The following is a 16,257-nucleotide window of genomic DNA, read 5'->3' as shown; positions in this document are numbered from 1 at the left end:
ATCTGAATCTCTTTGCTTCAGAAATCAGGTTGGGGAACTCTGATGAGAACATTTCATCTTATGAAAACCCCAGGACTTTCTTTTTACAGTTGGATCAGTAATAATTTAAGAAGAGACTGTAATATTTCTTGCAGTATTTCACTTTTTTCACTTCCATTTGAAACCAGAAAGTGCAGAGGTGTTTAAGAACTCTCAGGGAACCTCTAGACAGGCTCAAAATTCAGTGATGATTTCTGATTAAGGATCAAGTCCATTATTTTTGTCTGAACTTCAATACACAAATGTAAATATAACACACACATTTTCTTTGATCTTATTTACCAAGTCCCCTCACCCTACCCACCCCCAACACACATACTCCTCCTGACCCAGTTTCCCTTCCCCTGGAATTTCAGTTCTTTAATCCTAAAGGGGAGTAAAGTCTAGATCTGACCCTGAGACATTCTGAGTATTGGGAGTTGCAGGTTCTCTCAGGATCAGGCCCTCTCTCTGGTTTTCGGTGCATATGTTTGTGAATAACCTTGCATCTTGATAACAAAACACTTTTGTAAAAATACATAATTATATTAAAAGCAAAACCTCTCTTAATTTTGCACGCTGGATCTCATGATGTTAGTTCACTGGGTTTCTCCATTGCAGGCAGAAGCTGGTACTGAGTGATGTGGAAAAACACTCCCCAGAAGTCCCATCAATAGAATTCCGGAAACGTGGATCACTTCGGTACCATTTTGGCAGTGAATGGCTTCAGCTTCCCGGCCAGTTATTCAAAATCAAAAACTTGGAGAGTCAGGTAAAATTAACTGCTAAAAGTAAATATTTCACTGTAAATTGGTGCTGATGCATGTGGGAAAGGGAACATATCTGATCTTGCTGTGTATTTTAATTTTCTTGCAGATAGTGGAAAACCTGAGGTATCTGGTAGAGCACACACACGAGCAGGTTCCTAGTGATGCTCCATCAAAATTCCTGAAACTTGTACAGCTTTTCCGGGCAGCAAATGATGATATCTATGAGTCAGTTTGGAAACAGTTTTCTAGCCGGCCTGTATATAGGTAATAGTAACTTTAATTCTTAAAACTATGATTGAAGACATGAAATTAATGTGTTCAGATGCAGATCTGGAAAATGATCACTGTCTTTCCTATTGCAGGCGCTTGATTTTGGATATAATTTCTGCCATTTCGACTCATAGTGCAATCAGATTCTTAAGGCATAAAATTGAAAGGCAAGAACTCAGTGACTTGGAAGCAGCTCAGGCAGTGCTTGTGGGCCTGCATTTAAGTACACCAACCCGTGATGTGATAGAGGAAGCTGTGGTACGATGTTTTAACATTCTAATCTTTCTCCACCAATTCTAGCATCCATTGTATTTACTCCTTTGGCAAGATTGCAAAGGCCTTGAAAATACAAAGGTTTTATATCTGGCAGTGAGGTTGAAAAGACTTTATTTCCTGACTGTGTTGGAAGGGCGGAAGCAATCAAAGAGACATAGATGAAGCCAGAATGAAACAGCTGAATATTCTTAAGTGATGTAGTTTTAATGTTGCAAAGTGATTTCTGGACGTCTTTTGTCCAAATTAACTTTATAGTTAGATCAAGATTGGCTCTGTAACTCAGGGACCCCACAATGGCTAGACTGGTATAAATCAGAGTAATTCTGCTGAAGTCAAGGGAATAATACCAGTGTGGAATGAACTTGTGTAAGAGAGAGTAGAATCAAGCTCATTATAAAATTTTGTACATATTCTGTGGGTCAGATTCTGCCCTCAGAAGCATAAAGTCATTTCCTCTTAATTTCAATGAGAGCCATGCCTCTAAGAGCAAACCTTGCCACTCTATGAATGTCACCACAGACCAGTTATTAGCATGTTCACCTATGGGGCAGAAAGTGATGGGTTCAAGTCCGATATTAGTATATGCTTTCATGCTAAATAGTCCCATCAGTCTGAATTATTGGGATATATTTAGTATCTCTCTTAGTTTTTTGTCCCTACAGTTCAGGCAATTATAAAGCAACAAAGAACACTCATAGTTTTATGAATACTATGCATCCCTCAGTTCTCAGTAAAATTCACCTTCCCTACTTCGGTGATTTTTCACCCTTTGGATTACAACAAGAAATTAATACCCAAATCAAAATCTGGAATATTATTAAAACAACAAATCTGAAGTTTCTCAGAGATACCATGTGGTCACTATGTGAAATACAGTAACAGCCACTGACCAACTAAGAAGCCGGCCTTTCAGGGAATATCAGTTGCTATGCATTGCCTTTTCCTGCATGCAGATTTATATAAACCGTACATAAATGCAAAATAAAACTTAAATTATTTCTTGCTAGTGATGGTAATGTCCAAATATTTTCTCTCTAGCTCATCCTGAAAAAGGCTGATGCACGCTCAGATACTTTACTGCACAGAATTGCCTATCTAGTCTATGGCTCATTGGTTCACAAGTACTGCTCCGTTTCAGACTCCTGCCCTGAATCAGCTCTCCAGGTACACAGCCTGAATTTCTTTTATTTATTTTTAATGGAAAAATTGTAATTGAGACAATTAAGGTTGGAAGGACAAAGCATATCATTCTGGACGCTTTCATGGTACCTTTTATCTGAGGCTCTCAAAATACTTTATAGTGAAGTTTCATGACGCACTCATAGGCACCGACTCCGTGGGTACTCCAGGGCTGGAGCACTCATGGAAAAAAATTGGTGGGTGCTGAGCACCCACCGGCAGCTCCTTGTGGCCCCGCCTGCCCCACTTCTCCAGCTCACCTCCGCCTCCTCCGCGAGCGTGCCACCGCATCCTATTTCTCACCTCCCCAGTGCTTGTGCTGCAAAACAGCTGATTCGTGGGGCAGGGAGGGAGGAGGAGGGGGAACACAGCACACTAGGGGAAGAGGCAGGGCTGGGGGGGGATGTGAGGACGGGATCCAACAGGGGCAGGGAGGGGACAGAGTTAGGGCAGGGACTTTGGAGATGGGATTGGAATAGGGGTGGGGATGAGTGGACTTGGGGTGGTGCCAAGGGTGGGGAAAGGGGGCGTGGGCACCCACCAGCGCCGGAGAAAGTTGGCGCTTATGGACATACTTCTATGGTACTGATAAATAGAACCATTTAACAGATGTGCAAATTAAGGAACACAAAGCTTAATTCCTTGCCTAAAGTCAAGCAGTGAGTCAGTTGTAGAGCTAGGAATAGAACCCAGAAATCTTGACACCCAGTCATGTACTTCAACCAGTAGACTACACTGGCAATAATAATATCCAGTTCTTATACAGCGTTTTTCCTCAGTACGTCTTAAAGTGCTTTGCAAAGGTGGTAAGTATCATTTTCCTCATGTTGCAGTTGGGCAAACAGAAGCATAGAGGGCTGAAGTGACTTGCACAAAGTCCCTCACCAGCAGGGCCGGCTTTATGACCTGCGGGGCCCGATTGAAATACTCGGCGGTGGTCCAGGGCTTTGGCAGCACTTTGGCAGCAAGGGGGTCCGCTCCGGGTCTTCTGCGGCACTGAAGAAACTCCTGTCACCAAAATGCTACCGAAGACCCCCGGAGTGGACTCTCCACCACCGAAATGCTGTTGGGAGATGGGAAGTGTTTAAAGCAAAGCAAAGGGTCAGACAGGAAATGTTTTAAATTTGGATTTGCCTATTAGTATTATCCTGTGCAAGTTTTGAGCTGGATTAATAGATCAAAAATATGATGTCTTAAAAACAAAAGTTTCTCTTTAGGCCTATCTGATGTATTGAAAATATTCTATGATATTTTGGCTCTTTTCATTCAGCCCTTGTTTGTACAGTCAGAAGAGTTATCTACCAGGCAAGAGTTAGTTCTAGCCACACACTCAAAAGCGACAGCTGTTTAGACCACAAGTACAAATCCTGCCCAGTGACTAAAAAATGTTACGATTTGCTTGCTTTACAAGCAGCAGAATAAAATGGCCTGGTGGTCTCCCTAGAAGTCGATGCTACAAAAACTGCCACTCCAGTTGGCAGAGATTGGAACTTTTATAAATCATCTCTTAAAAGAAACTAAAGACAGAATGGGCCCAAAGACTAGTCTGTCTTCTTGAATCTAGGGGGGTTCTTAAACAGGTAAGGAAAGATTCTTCAAAGGCACCAATGCCAGGTGCCTAACTCCCATTGAAAGTCAATGGGAATTGGGTCCTAACTGCATTTGTGCCTTTATACATCTAACCCATCGTGTTTAAGGTATATCAGTGAGGAACTGTGCATTGCTGCTGTCTATGCTGTACTTGTTCCAAGAACAAATTCACAACTTCAGTCTTCAGTGCTAAAATTCCAACAATTTCCACGAGCACTAAATGCAACTGAAAATACTTCCATTAAATTATTTGAACAAACTAAAACTACTCAACGCCCCCCCCCCCCCAGGGTATGTCTACAGAACAGAATTTCAATTTAAACCCTCTTTTTTTTTTTTTTTTTTTTTTCAGCCACTATATGATTTTGCAGCTGAAGCATCCAGCAAGGCCAAGGAGGAAGAAATGGTCCTGGCCATGAAGGCCTTTGGGAATGTAGGACATCCAAACATCCTAAAGCGCATCATGAAGTTTATGCCAGGATATGCATCTGATGCTTCTGATCTCCCACTCAGGGTTCAAGGTAATGCAGTGATGGCCCTGAGAAACCTGGCCATGAGAGACCCACGAAAGGTAAGGAAACAAAGAATCCCTCTTTAGCATGTGCTATAAGCTCACCGTGTTGTTTCTATTTGTTGCAAGACAGGAATGGCATTTTATACATACTTCTGGTGGTTTTCTTTACATTAATTCCATTATTTATGAGTGGGAACCTCCAATTCCTTATGACACATTCATCTGCAGTATTTCAGAATGCATGGAATAGCTTAGTATAAAGATACGTTCATTATTCTGTTGTTGTCCGCATTTCCATTTTAAAATCTTATTTTCCAAAGATACATGAGAGATAAGTTACTGATCAAAATATGTTTAGTGTTATTTCAACACTGGTGTGAGAGAGAACCCACAAAGCAAGGTTTTCCAAAGATTTTTATTAACTATAGATTAAGTGTCACGTCTAGTCATAAATCAGGGCCATATCTTAGCTAGGTATTGATATCTCATAGATATTGCAGATTTGAATCCTAATTAAGAATGTATAGACATTGTGTGTGTTTAAACCATAAATGGAACATTTATTAAATGTGACTTTTGTCTTTGAGTTATATTATGATCAGGCAGCACAAAATAGTCTCTTATGCCACAGTTCTGGCTTTACTGCTCCTCTCATCTGAAAACAGTTTTATTCTAAACCAGAAACTTTATGTTTTCAAGTTTGACTTACATTCAGAATTCTTTTTTAATCATTCAGGGTGGAATATTGTTGTTTTCTTTTCTTTTTCTAAACAAAAACAAAGTATATGGTTTTAATTAATCTTTATGTCAGCTGAATTCACAACATCCCACTGAGACTTTATCAGAATTTCTGTTATACCCAATTTTTGTATATGTTGTTTTGATCCCATATATTGGCTCCAGGGTAAGCCGCTCCAGAATGTGTTTTTAGCAGAAAAATAAGGAAACAGCTGGTAGGTTGCATGAGATATCTAAGCAGGGAGATAGGGGTTGAGTGTGGTTTCTTCTTTAGAGGAAAAGAAAAAGCTGCTTTGGTGTTTCAAAGTGGTATTGTGGCTGTGATTCCCCCTGAGCCCAGCACTCCTCATGTGGCCCAGGCAGTTATTTCATTACACTTATTATGCACTTTTTGGAAAAACCCTAATCTGAAGTATTTTAATGCCCATGACTGGGTGTTCCACTGTATAAGAAACAAAGTGATCCCAGGTTTGTGGTTTACTACACACAAATTTGCACTAATCAGTCCTATCAGGTGCCCTTTCATTTCATTGCTTAATCTGAAATAGTTGTGTACATTTTGGAAACATTTGCATCCTTGTAGTTACCTTTATTTTAACATTTGCTAATCCACATCATTGAATTAATATCAAGTCAGTCAGAGCTTGATCATTAAAGGACTTTGGATCAAGCCCTTGCACTGCACAACCTGGATGCTTACACTACTAAATATTGTACAGATCAGACAATATTTGTCACATATAACAATGTGCAGTTAAATTTGTTGTGTAAACTTGAGGTGGCTGGATGAGAATCTACAAGTATGTATGTGGGGAAGAGATTTTTTATAGTAGAGGGCTGCTCAGTCTAGTAGACAAAAAGCTATGAGATCCAATGGCTGGAAGTTGAAGCTAGACAAATTCAGACTAGAAAAAAAGGCACGTTCAGGGTAACTAACCATTGGAACAACTTAGAAGGTAGGTGGCAGGTTCTTCATCACTTGAAGTCTTTAAGCCAAGACTGACTAGCTTTTTAAAAGAATTGCTATAGCTCAAACAGAAATTCTGGGTTTCATGCAAAATGCATTGGATGAGGTCCTTTGGCCCAAAGAGGTCAGACTAGATGGTCATAATGGTCCCTTCTGAACTTAAAATTATGAACTTTGTTGCCACATTACTTGCAAGAATTAAATGGAAAAAATAAAGCATGGATTTTGTTTCTAACACAAGACTTGTACTACAATTGTGGTAAAGGGTGGGAACAGATGAATAGTTAATTGCAAATGTTCAAACATACAGTAACTTAAAATTCTATTTACTCTTTTCAGGTACAAGATATTACCCTGGAGTTGTTCCTAAACCACAAGATTAATCCTGAAGTCCGAATGATTGCTGCCTTTGTTCTGCTTGAAACCAAACCAGGTCTTCCTGTCTTGATGACTTTAGCTAATGCTATGCTAAAAGAACCTAGCATGCAAGTGGCAACTTTCATCTTTACGTCCCTGAGGGCTCTGGGCAGAAGTACAGCTCCAGATCTCCAAGTTGTGTAAGGGCACTACATATTATTTCTCTAAAAGAGAAACTTGCTTTCCTGAAAACTGCAATGGAGATGTTAACATGGTACATTCACTGAATCTTTCAGGGCTTCTGCCTGCAGAATGGCTATCAGAATACTCAGCCCCAAACTTGACAGACCTAGCTATCGATTCAGCAAAGTTTTCCGCATTAGTATGTTTAGAGGTAAGGCTCAAATTTCTCCATCTATATTAATCACCTATAGGCTTTGAAATAAATTATACATAAGTTAAGGGTGGGAGGGGACTCATGCAAGCCAATCATACAAGCCCAATTCTACCCATAGATTTCTGAACTGCTTGTCAGTTGCACATTGCACCTGAAAATTCTTCTATCATGAAGAATATAATGTCATATCTAAGGATCTTCCCTTTAAAGAGATTTATATCCCTGTGCATTTTACATTGTACACAGCCAGCCCAATATAGCTTCCATGATGGGCTAGGAACAATGCAGACGTAGGTCAAGTTTTCAAACTATAGTTGAGCACTAAAACTGACCAAAACTGAATATAAGTGATCTGATTTCTAAAAGTGCTGAGCCTCCACAACTCCCCCTGAATTCAAATGCAGCTGTGAATGTTCAACACTTCTGAAAATAGGTGACCATCTTTAAACATTCAAGTTTGAAAATATTCAGACACAAACATTTCCTTTTCCCACGAACAACTAAGATTTACGTCCAGAGCTTTTTCTTGCACCGTCATACCCTTAATTCTCCTGTACAATACAGTAGATCCATGCATAGGATCCTGTTGATATCCCAGTCCTGTCAATGGGAGTTTCATGCACATGTCATAGGCAGTGTATGGCCATTAGCTGTATAAAGAGAGAGAGCATGATAAGAAGACACATGCTTGCTCAACCAAAATCTAGCTGTTTTCATGCAAGTTATATTTGATAATGGTGATTATTTAAGTGGTTCCCCCATACAAATGATCATGACAGCCCCAACAATTTGGCATATGTAGCTGGCAGACTAGGGGGATTATATCTATAAACACAGTCCCTCTGTATTGATTTGTTTTTATCACTTTTGTAACTCATCAGGATATTTAAAGCTATTTTTGTAAAAAATCAATGAAAAACAAGTCCTTGAAACATTCTAAACCTATAGTGACAAATGTTGATGTATTTTGTTGTTATTAATTATTATTATTATTTTATTTTATTATTTTATTGCAACGCCTTGGTAGATTGTTATTGCGCTGCCTTTCTTTTGTGAATTTTACATAACCATTTAATCTGCTCTACAATGAAATAAGTATAGTACATACCACAGTGATCACAGTAATATACGATACACGTTTGCTACTTTGGAGACGCAGACAGAGAGTGTCTGAAGAAATGAAATCACTAATATGTGCTATGTGAACTTTTGTACCTTTTAAAATGCATTCAGGGAGATACTCTAGAAATTATTACAGACTTAAATAAAACACATTTATTAATATTTTAGGGTTTCATTTTTGAACATTGCTTTTTGTCTGCACTGTTTTTTTTTTCCATCAGTCTCTCAGTCTTCCTCAAGATATGCCATCTAGTCAGATATATTTATATGTATCCACATCTCTCCAGATATAATGGCTACAGTGCATCATATGGCTGTGCCAACACGATTTTGCATTGGTAAATATTGGTAAATATTTTCTCAGAAAACTAAAAATATTTGCTACTCAAGCTGTATGAGTTATTGACACACACTGATGGAAAATGTCCATGCTGTCTTCAAGTTAATACATTTTGTGTAATCATCTAATCATTTACAAGCAGCAATTCTTATCAAGTATCAGTTGGTGCAATGTTTGGATTAACAACAAGATTTCATGGCCCAGAAAGTAGACAATATGCACTGTAACACACTAAATGGCATGTCTTACATCAGTGGCTGGTTCATATAAAGGATAATAGAGTACTAATATTACTAGCTAATGGACCTCTGTCAATTGGTGGAGACCTGTGGTTTCTGGTGTTGAACGCCCCAGATTTACTCCTTAGTGGGTGATCCAGTGTGGGATCGTTACACACTAAAATGACATCTCTTGGCTGTATTGCAGACCATACGAAATTAAAGCTCCTGATGGCTTAGTTTGTTGCCTCCAGTCCTTTCTCCATTAGATTCCCGTGTTACGTAATGGGACTGCAGCAACATGGGGGTCTCAGTAAAGTTTATTCAACTTTGTGCTACATTATTGGTATAGTCTGGTCCTAAAGCCAGTTTAACCAGCATGTGGAGTATAATTCCAAAGTAAGAGTGGCCCTCCAGTGGCAGAGATCTAACATGGGAGTTCTTCAGCCACTCAGGCTACGTCTACACTACAGGATAAATTCGAATTAGCTTAAACCGATCTTATAAAACAGATATTATAAAGTCGATTGTGCGCGTCCACACTAGGCACATTAATTCGGTGGTGTGCGTCCATGGTCCAAGGCTAGCATCGATTTCTGGAGCAGTGCACTGTGGGTAGCTACTGTAAAATAATGAGGCCAATAATGTTGATTTCCGTCCACACTAACACTATTCTGATATAGTAATATCGATTTTAGCATTACTCCTCTCGTTTTGTAGGAGTACAGAAATCGATTTAAAGAGCCCTTTAAATCGATATAAAGAGCGGTGTAGTGTGGACGGGTGCAGCGTTAAATCGATTTAACGCTGTTAAAATCAGTTTAACAGTGTAGTGTAGACCAGGCCTCACACTAGCTGCTGCTGGTGTAACAAGGGAAGAGTGGACATAGCTGGAGGAAAGGAGTTGTAGGGCCCTGTGCTATCCTGGTTCTCATATGGTTTTGCTCTTGTTGTTGTTGAAGCCCAATTTTTCTTTTAGAAGCACCTTGAGGCTACTTTCATAAAGCACAGGAACTAAACTGGACAGAGCTGCACCAAGATCAGGGGAGTGCAAGGGAGAGTTTTAAACCACCTTAGCACAGGGCCATCTGACGTGTTCTGTACAGATTAACCATGCCCTAAGATCCGCCTCATTGTGTATGATAAACTGAGAGAATGGGAAAAACATATACATTACATTGCTTTCTATTTACTTGACAGTTAACAATTACCGAGCAATTAGTGCCACTTCATGTAAGGAGTTACAACATTTATTACTAGATGTATTTAACTGCCTTAGAGTAATTTGGGAGACACATCTACACCTCACCATCTGTCCTTATAGGACATCTATATCACTTTCCCTAAACTGTAAGCAAAGGATGGCAAATCTGTTTCAATTCCTGATCCCCTTTGTCAAGTTACAGTGAATGATGTCTTGTAAATGCACCTCATAAGCTGATGTTACAGTATCTAACCGGATGTAAATGATATAGCAGAAGCAATTGAAAAAATAGCATAATTGCTATGCAACGAGCAAGGGAATTGTAATTTTGTCCATTAATAGTTCAAATATGCAGAATATTCTGTTTATGACAGTTTTATACCATCAGTTTTATTACTGGGATTTCTGGCTTCTCTCATATCATGCTGTATTGCTCATATTATGCAATTAATAAATTGATACAGTCTGCACTCTGTGGTTTTAAAAACTAACTGAGCTTGCGTTTTACTGTATATTTTCCTTTCTCTTTAGAGTCTCTTATGATTGGAATGGCAGTCCATTCATTGACACTGAATAATGTAGGCAGCATATTCCCATCAATAGCATTGTCCAAATTCAGGGCCCATTTCATTGGATACATTGCTGAACCTTTGGAGGTAAATGGGCATTCCCACAATTTTTCTCTGATTATTATCACTGTTTTTTAATTCCTCCCACACTTCTTTTTTCATTTCTGATTTACTTCTTTATGCAGGTGGGACTGAAAGCTGAAAGACTGCAGGAGATATTAGCGAAAAGACACTTACCTGACAGTGATTCTGACAGTGCATTTGATGTGAGGGAAGTTCTGAAAATGGTGCGTTCATAGAAAAAAAAATGTAGTAAGGGGTTAATCCTACCAATGCCAGGAACAGTCTAACAAACTTCTTTTTGTCACACAGCTCTCTGACTGGAAGGCGCAGCCCAGTGACAAACCTTTTGCAGCAGGCTACGTGAAGATGTTTGGACAAGAAATCCTTTTTGGTGCACTTGATAAAGATTCCATCCAAACTCTATTGCAGGTAGCTCTTTGATGGTACCATTAGACACATGATCAAAAGGTGTAAAATACTGTTTCTTTTTCTTTTTTTTTTCTAACTTTCCTTTTTTTTTTAACTTTACACTCATGAGATGTTTTGCGGTAAGGATTTAATCATATACAATAAGTTCAAACTTTGATCAACAGTAATTATTATCACTGCTGGCAGATTTTCTCCTGGAGCATAATTTGTGACATGGACTATGATATTCAAGTTCTACTTGTTTAAACAGAGCAACTCTATAATTGCAGGCATTGTATGGACCAGAAGAAAAAATTCCCTCAATAAAGAAATTCATAAATCATCTTCAAAGTGGTGTAGGGACCCAGTGGTCGAAAGCTTTGTTGTCTGCCGAAGTCCGTCGCATTGTGCCTATGTGTATTGGATTTCCAATGGAAACAAGCTTGTATCATGCTTCTTTCACAAATGTTGCAGGAAGTGGTAAGGCAAATTGAAAATCAAGTGGTATGCAGGACTGCAAGGTACTTTTTACATAGTTTCATATTCTTTTCTTTCTTTAAATAGTTCAAGCACAGATTTCACCAACTCCAAGTTCTGATTTCAGACTGGCTGACTTACTTAATGCCAATATTAAAGTGCGATCCAAGCTGACCCTAAGGTAAACATTTAGTACAAAATAAAATGATCATATTTCCAAATGCATAGGGCAGTTGTAAGCATCTGTCAGCTGTTTACTGTATGCGTGCAACTTCACTATGTTGTTCTAATTTTTCAGCATGGTCAAGGACGTGATCTTTGTAATGGGAACTAATACACACCTGTTCCAAGCTGGACTGGAGGCACATGCTAAAGTGAATGTAAATATCCCTGTGAACGTTGCAGCTACTGTGAATATTAAGGATAAGAATTTCAAATTGGAAATCCCACCATGCAGCCAGGAAACTGATGTTATTACTCTAAGGTAAGATGCATCCATTTTATGACTGGGATTTCTGAACTTTCTCATATCAGCTTGTATCAGTCATATTATGATGCTTTTGGTGATATTATATTATCTTCCCATGTAGTAATGCAGAAAGGAATCTTTTGAAAATAAAATGCATGTCCTTTTTAGGAATCACCCCATGCAAATAATTTGGCTGACTGGCAGTGTCTGGCATAACTTATTTATTATAGAGTAAATGCCTTGAATCAAAATTATGCTTATATCAATGCCATTTCTCTCCAGTGGTCTTCACTTGCTTTTCTCTTTTAAACCACTTTTAGGCCCAAATCGTTTATAACATTCATTTCATCATTTTTTTCTCTCAAATAACTACACAATATATATGTATTAAAAAGTTTGCATTTGAAACCATAAGGTTAGGTTTAAGCAGAATAAACCCCATTGATTATAATTGGAATATATTGCTACACACATATATACACACACACACACACACACATCCAGTGTTTTAACATTGTACAGAATTCAGCATTTCTTGTGTTTTTATCTGGTTTTCCTGTGGTGGGCATTTAATCTTCTTGCCTGATTGGTCAACGTGATTTACTACCATTCATGCAACTGCAAAAAACTCTGGAAGATGCCAAAGATTGGAAAGAACCAAAAACAGATAGAAATACAAGCACAAAGAGAGGCAAGGAGGGAAAAAAAGAGAGTGTCCAAGGAATCAAAGCAGCAGACCAAAGCTTGGGAAAATGTTCACATACAAAAGATACAGAAAGCCAGGCTGAAAATTAATTACAAAGGAGAAGTGCCAGCAACAACAGAAATCTACAGTGCCCAGAAATGTTAACAAATTTTTGTTCCAGGAATATGGCAGCCATGAAAGACTTCAGTGTTTGACCCACCTGAAGTTAGCAGTCATGGCTGCTGGCTCCTGGAAGCTCTGCAGGTCTCTTCAGTTTAGCAGTCATGGAAGCTGATCATTATTCGCCCTTAAAAGTCTCCTCTCCCTATTATGGTCGCAAACTCTCTTATGAGACATTCTGTATTACACCCTCCTCCAAGTGTGAATCCTTCACTCCATCAAGAGTGATCATAACCAGGTTCTCCACAATGACTTTGGGGGTTCCAGTGAACATGCTCAGGAAGCATTCCAGATGCCTAAACAGAGGGGCGAGTTCTTCCACAATTGACAGAGCATCAGTTATCTGTGCAAGAGCTTCAAAGGGGTCATATGCACTCAGAATGAAACAATATGCACATAAGGGGAACGATCAGAGAATAAAACATTGACCCATGTCACCAAGGTACTTCTGGGACAAGTAATATCTTAATTGTAAAAGGAAAAATATTAAGTCAATATATGGAGAATTAGCAGGAAACCTTAATTTAATGTGTAATTGTTTTGCATAATATTTTGAATAGTTCAGTTCTTCCTGTCAAGTTATAAGAAATCTATTGGAATCAATATTTTGGAAATTTTCTGACACTATTTACCTAGTTAGCTTTGTATCCTCTATTAAAGAAACCACAGGGAATGGTTCTTAAGGGCAAACTGAGAAGTTGGAGGCGTTTGCTATTTAGAGCCCTTTGTCAGCAGCCTTCATAATGAAACTATTTTTTACAATATGGCACTTTGACTCAGTCTTTATGGACTTCACACTCAGTGAGCTACCTAGGCATCATAGAAACATAGGGTTCAAAGAGACCTTAAAAAGTCACCTAGTCCAACCAACCTGCACTGAGAGCTTACAGTGACATTACAGATAGTGAGAAGATAGTTGGCTGCATGGGGAAGCTAGCATGACTGTCTCCTGGCACTTATGCTTTGAGAGTGACCAGACTTCCATGGGCATGTAACTGTGAGTAAAATTTGGTTCAATATTATCTAGGCTAGTATACCATATCTGTGAGAATGGTGAGACTCCAGCAGCAAATACAAACCCAGATGAGAAATCACTGCCTTTTGAAGAATTGATTTAAAGTGTTGACGATAAAGACACTGAAGCCCCAAGACAAGACAGCAAATTTAGGATTCAGACTCCCTTTTCAACACACATCACAACTACCCATTAATAATACGACATGAAAAATACAAAGCATTCGTTTCAATCCAATCCAATCAAAGTTAAACTGTATTTGAGAGACAATATAAAAACCAAGGTATTTTTAAAACCTTTTCCACACACTTATTGGGTTTTGCATATTTATTGATATTATATTCAGCTTGCTAGCAGATGGCTACTTAAAAACATATTTTTTCCTATAACATTTACAGGAAGAAATGTAAATAAGCTTTGGGGAAAATCAGAGCCTTGTGCTTAAAGTATATGTATGGATTGATGCCAGAGAATCCATGCTCTGAAAATGTATCTCATATTCATAAAGACAAGCTATTGAAATATATACATTCACTTGCATAGTGTTGTGTCCCAGTTTTTTAAAAATTGTAGGTTGGCCTAGCAGAAATTGCTTCACAGGATCCTTTTCTAAATAAGATTAATGACAGAACTGCACAATTTTATGTGACATGAGATAATTTCACTCTCCTAGAAAGGAGTACACAAGTGGGCAGTGTGTAGTGCAGGACATTACTAAGGAGATGTGGTGTGCATATGTGGGAGGGAAGTTCAATACCAGTTCAAAACTTTATTTTTTTAACATTCTTGTGCCAGATTCTGAATTAATTTTTCCTGGTATTAATCAGGAGTAATTCTGTGGATTTCAGCAGAGGTACTTTGGCTTTTCACTCATGCAAATGAGATCAGAATTTGGCCAGAGGGTTGTTACTTGCGTATCATTTATGAAGTTCTTATAGGTAGTGTTTTAAAATGAATAAAGTCTTATTTTAAATAAAGAAACATATTCATATATAGATCTTATTTTCTTTTTTCTATGCTAGTACTTAGGACAACACTCGCTGCTGACATAAATGGGCCTAGTTCAACAGAATCTCTCCCCCACCCCGTGCGCGCGCACACGCACACACAGATACACATTGAATTTGGCTAATATTATATCACAGATAAATGAACAGCTTCTTCTGTTATCCAAGAAATACACTATTACATATATTGGAAAAACTCCCTTTTATTTTCTCCCTTGTGTAGGGATCACAGAGAACAGATTCTTTTATACCATAGCTGTTGGCCCTCTTTGTAACAGTTTTTTTCTTGTTAAAGAGCCAGAGCTGGCTTTTGCAACCTATTTTTACTGTGCTGTGTGATTCTGCAGACACTGACATGTGTCACCTCTGATGCAGCTGCATTGTCAGCTCTCTGAGCACAACAGGGAGGAATTGATCCTCCGCTTTCATGAGGTGGCAGGAGTAGACTATTGGCATAAAAAAATACCCCCAAAAAAAAGGAATAGGAGAGCTTTGTGCCTGGAGACCCAGCCTGCTGTTCGGTGGTCATTTAAATTATTGAATGGGACTGAAATAAAAGCCATTTGCTTTTTTCTTTTTCTCCCTTATCCAGATGATCCATCTGAAATGCATGTTGATTTGTATTTTCTTTTATCCACTCGGCTTGTTAGGAAGAATATTTCACTTCAGATTCCATTCTTCAAGGTTCTACTCATGCTCAGCATGGAGCGTTGCTGTCATGTCTTTATCTAAAATGGGAGAGTAGAAGGAGTAAACAAAGCCCCCCAGGTGACACATGTTTTATTGAGGTGTTCCACATGAAGTGCAATTGTATGCTTTACAGTGCACGCAGCATGGCAAGAGTCTTCAAGAGGAAGAGAGCACCATCAAATGAATACTAATTCACCTTTCAAATAGGGAAGACTTTCACACAGTGTGGACCTCATTATAATAGAGATCATCTCATAGGCCATCTCCCCGTTCGCGGTCAGGCAGGCCACCTCCGTTCATTCACAATCCCATAACAACCCTGTGGTAGCTACAGCAATTCTAACATGACAAAGGAACATTAGGAGAGTACATAAGGTATTTTTAGTTGTATTGTAATGCTATTAAACAGCTAGAAATAAAGAGCAAGCACCAGAGGTAAGATCCTCATCTCTGTGTGGGCCCCCTTACAATAGGTAAAAGGGCTGGAGAGGTGTAAAGGGACTTTAAAAGCCCCACAACTGGCTGGGGGAGGATTCTCCAGGCCATGGGGCAGCCCAGGATTGGGAAGGCACAATGGTGGCTAAAAGTCACCTCAGCCCCCTTCTCATTCTGAGCTTTAAGGGGTGCAGTACAGAATCTCACTAGATCCGAGTGCTCTTGCACCACCAGCAGTCCACAGACAACAGCTTAGGAACCTCGGTACTGAATATTATTATGTAAATGAAGTTCTGACC

The 16,257-nt window shown here is 39.0% G+C and overlaps 1 protein-coding gene across 1 annotated transcript in view; it reads left to right on the top strand.

The window, feature by feature from the left end:
* Window positions 1-16,257, top strand: part of LOC116814923 (vitellogenin-1-like) — a 59,396-nt gene that overhangs the window by 21,054 nt on the left and 22,085 nt on the right. The window contains exons 8-20 of the mRNA XM_075068246.1: window positions 640-790; window positions 895-1,052; window positions 1,151-1,316; window positions 2,373-2,498; window positions 4,456-4,674; window positions 6,662-6,879; window positions 6,976-7,073; window positions 10,492-10,616; window positions 10,715-10,816; window positions 10,902-11,021; window positions 11,291-11,480; window positions 11,565-11,658; window positions 11,776-11,961. Coding sequence (XP_074924347.1) covers window positions 640-790; window positions 895-1,052; window positions 1,151-1,316; window positions 2,373-2,498; window positions 4,456-4,674; window positions 6,662-6,879; window positions 6,976-7,073; window positions 10,492-10,616; window positions 10,715-10,816; window positions 10,902-11,021; window positions 11,291-11,480; window positions 11,565-11,658; window positions 11,776-11,961 — 1,953 coding nt within the window. The remainder of the gene's footprint in view (window positions 1-639; window positions 791-894; window positions 1,053-1,150; window positions 1,317-2,372; window positions 2,499-4,455; window positions 4,675-6,661; window positions 6,880-6,975; window positions 7,074-10,491; window positions 10,617-10,714; window positions 10,817-10,901; window positions 11,022-11,290; window positions 11,481-11,564; window positions 11,659-11,775; window positions 11,962-16,257) is intronic.

Source organism: Chelonoidis abingdonii, chromosome 7 (assembly GCF_003597395.2).
Source record: "Chelonoidis abingdonii isolate Lonesome George chromosome 7, CheloAbing_2.0, whole genome shotgun sequence".
Lineage (NCBI taxonomy): Eukaryota > Metazoa > Chordata > Testudines > Testudinidae > Chelonoidis > Chelonoidis abingdonii.
Note: the sequence above shows the minus strand (reverse complement) of the source record. Positions and strands in the feature narration are given on the sequence as shown.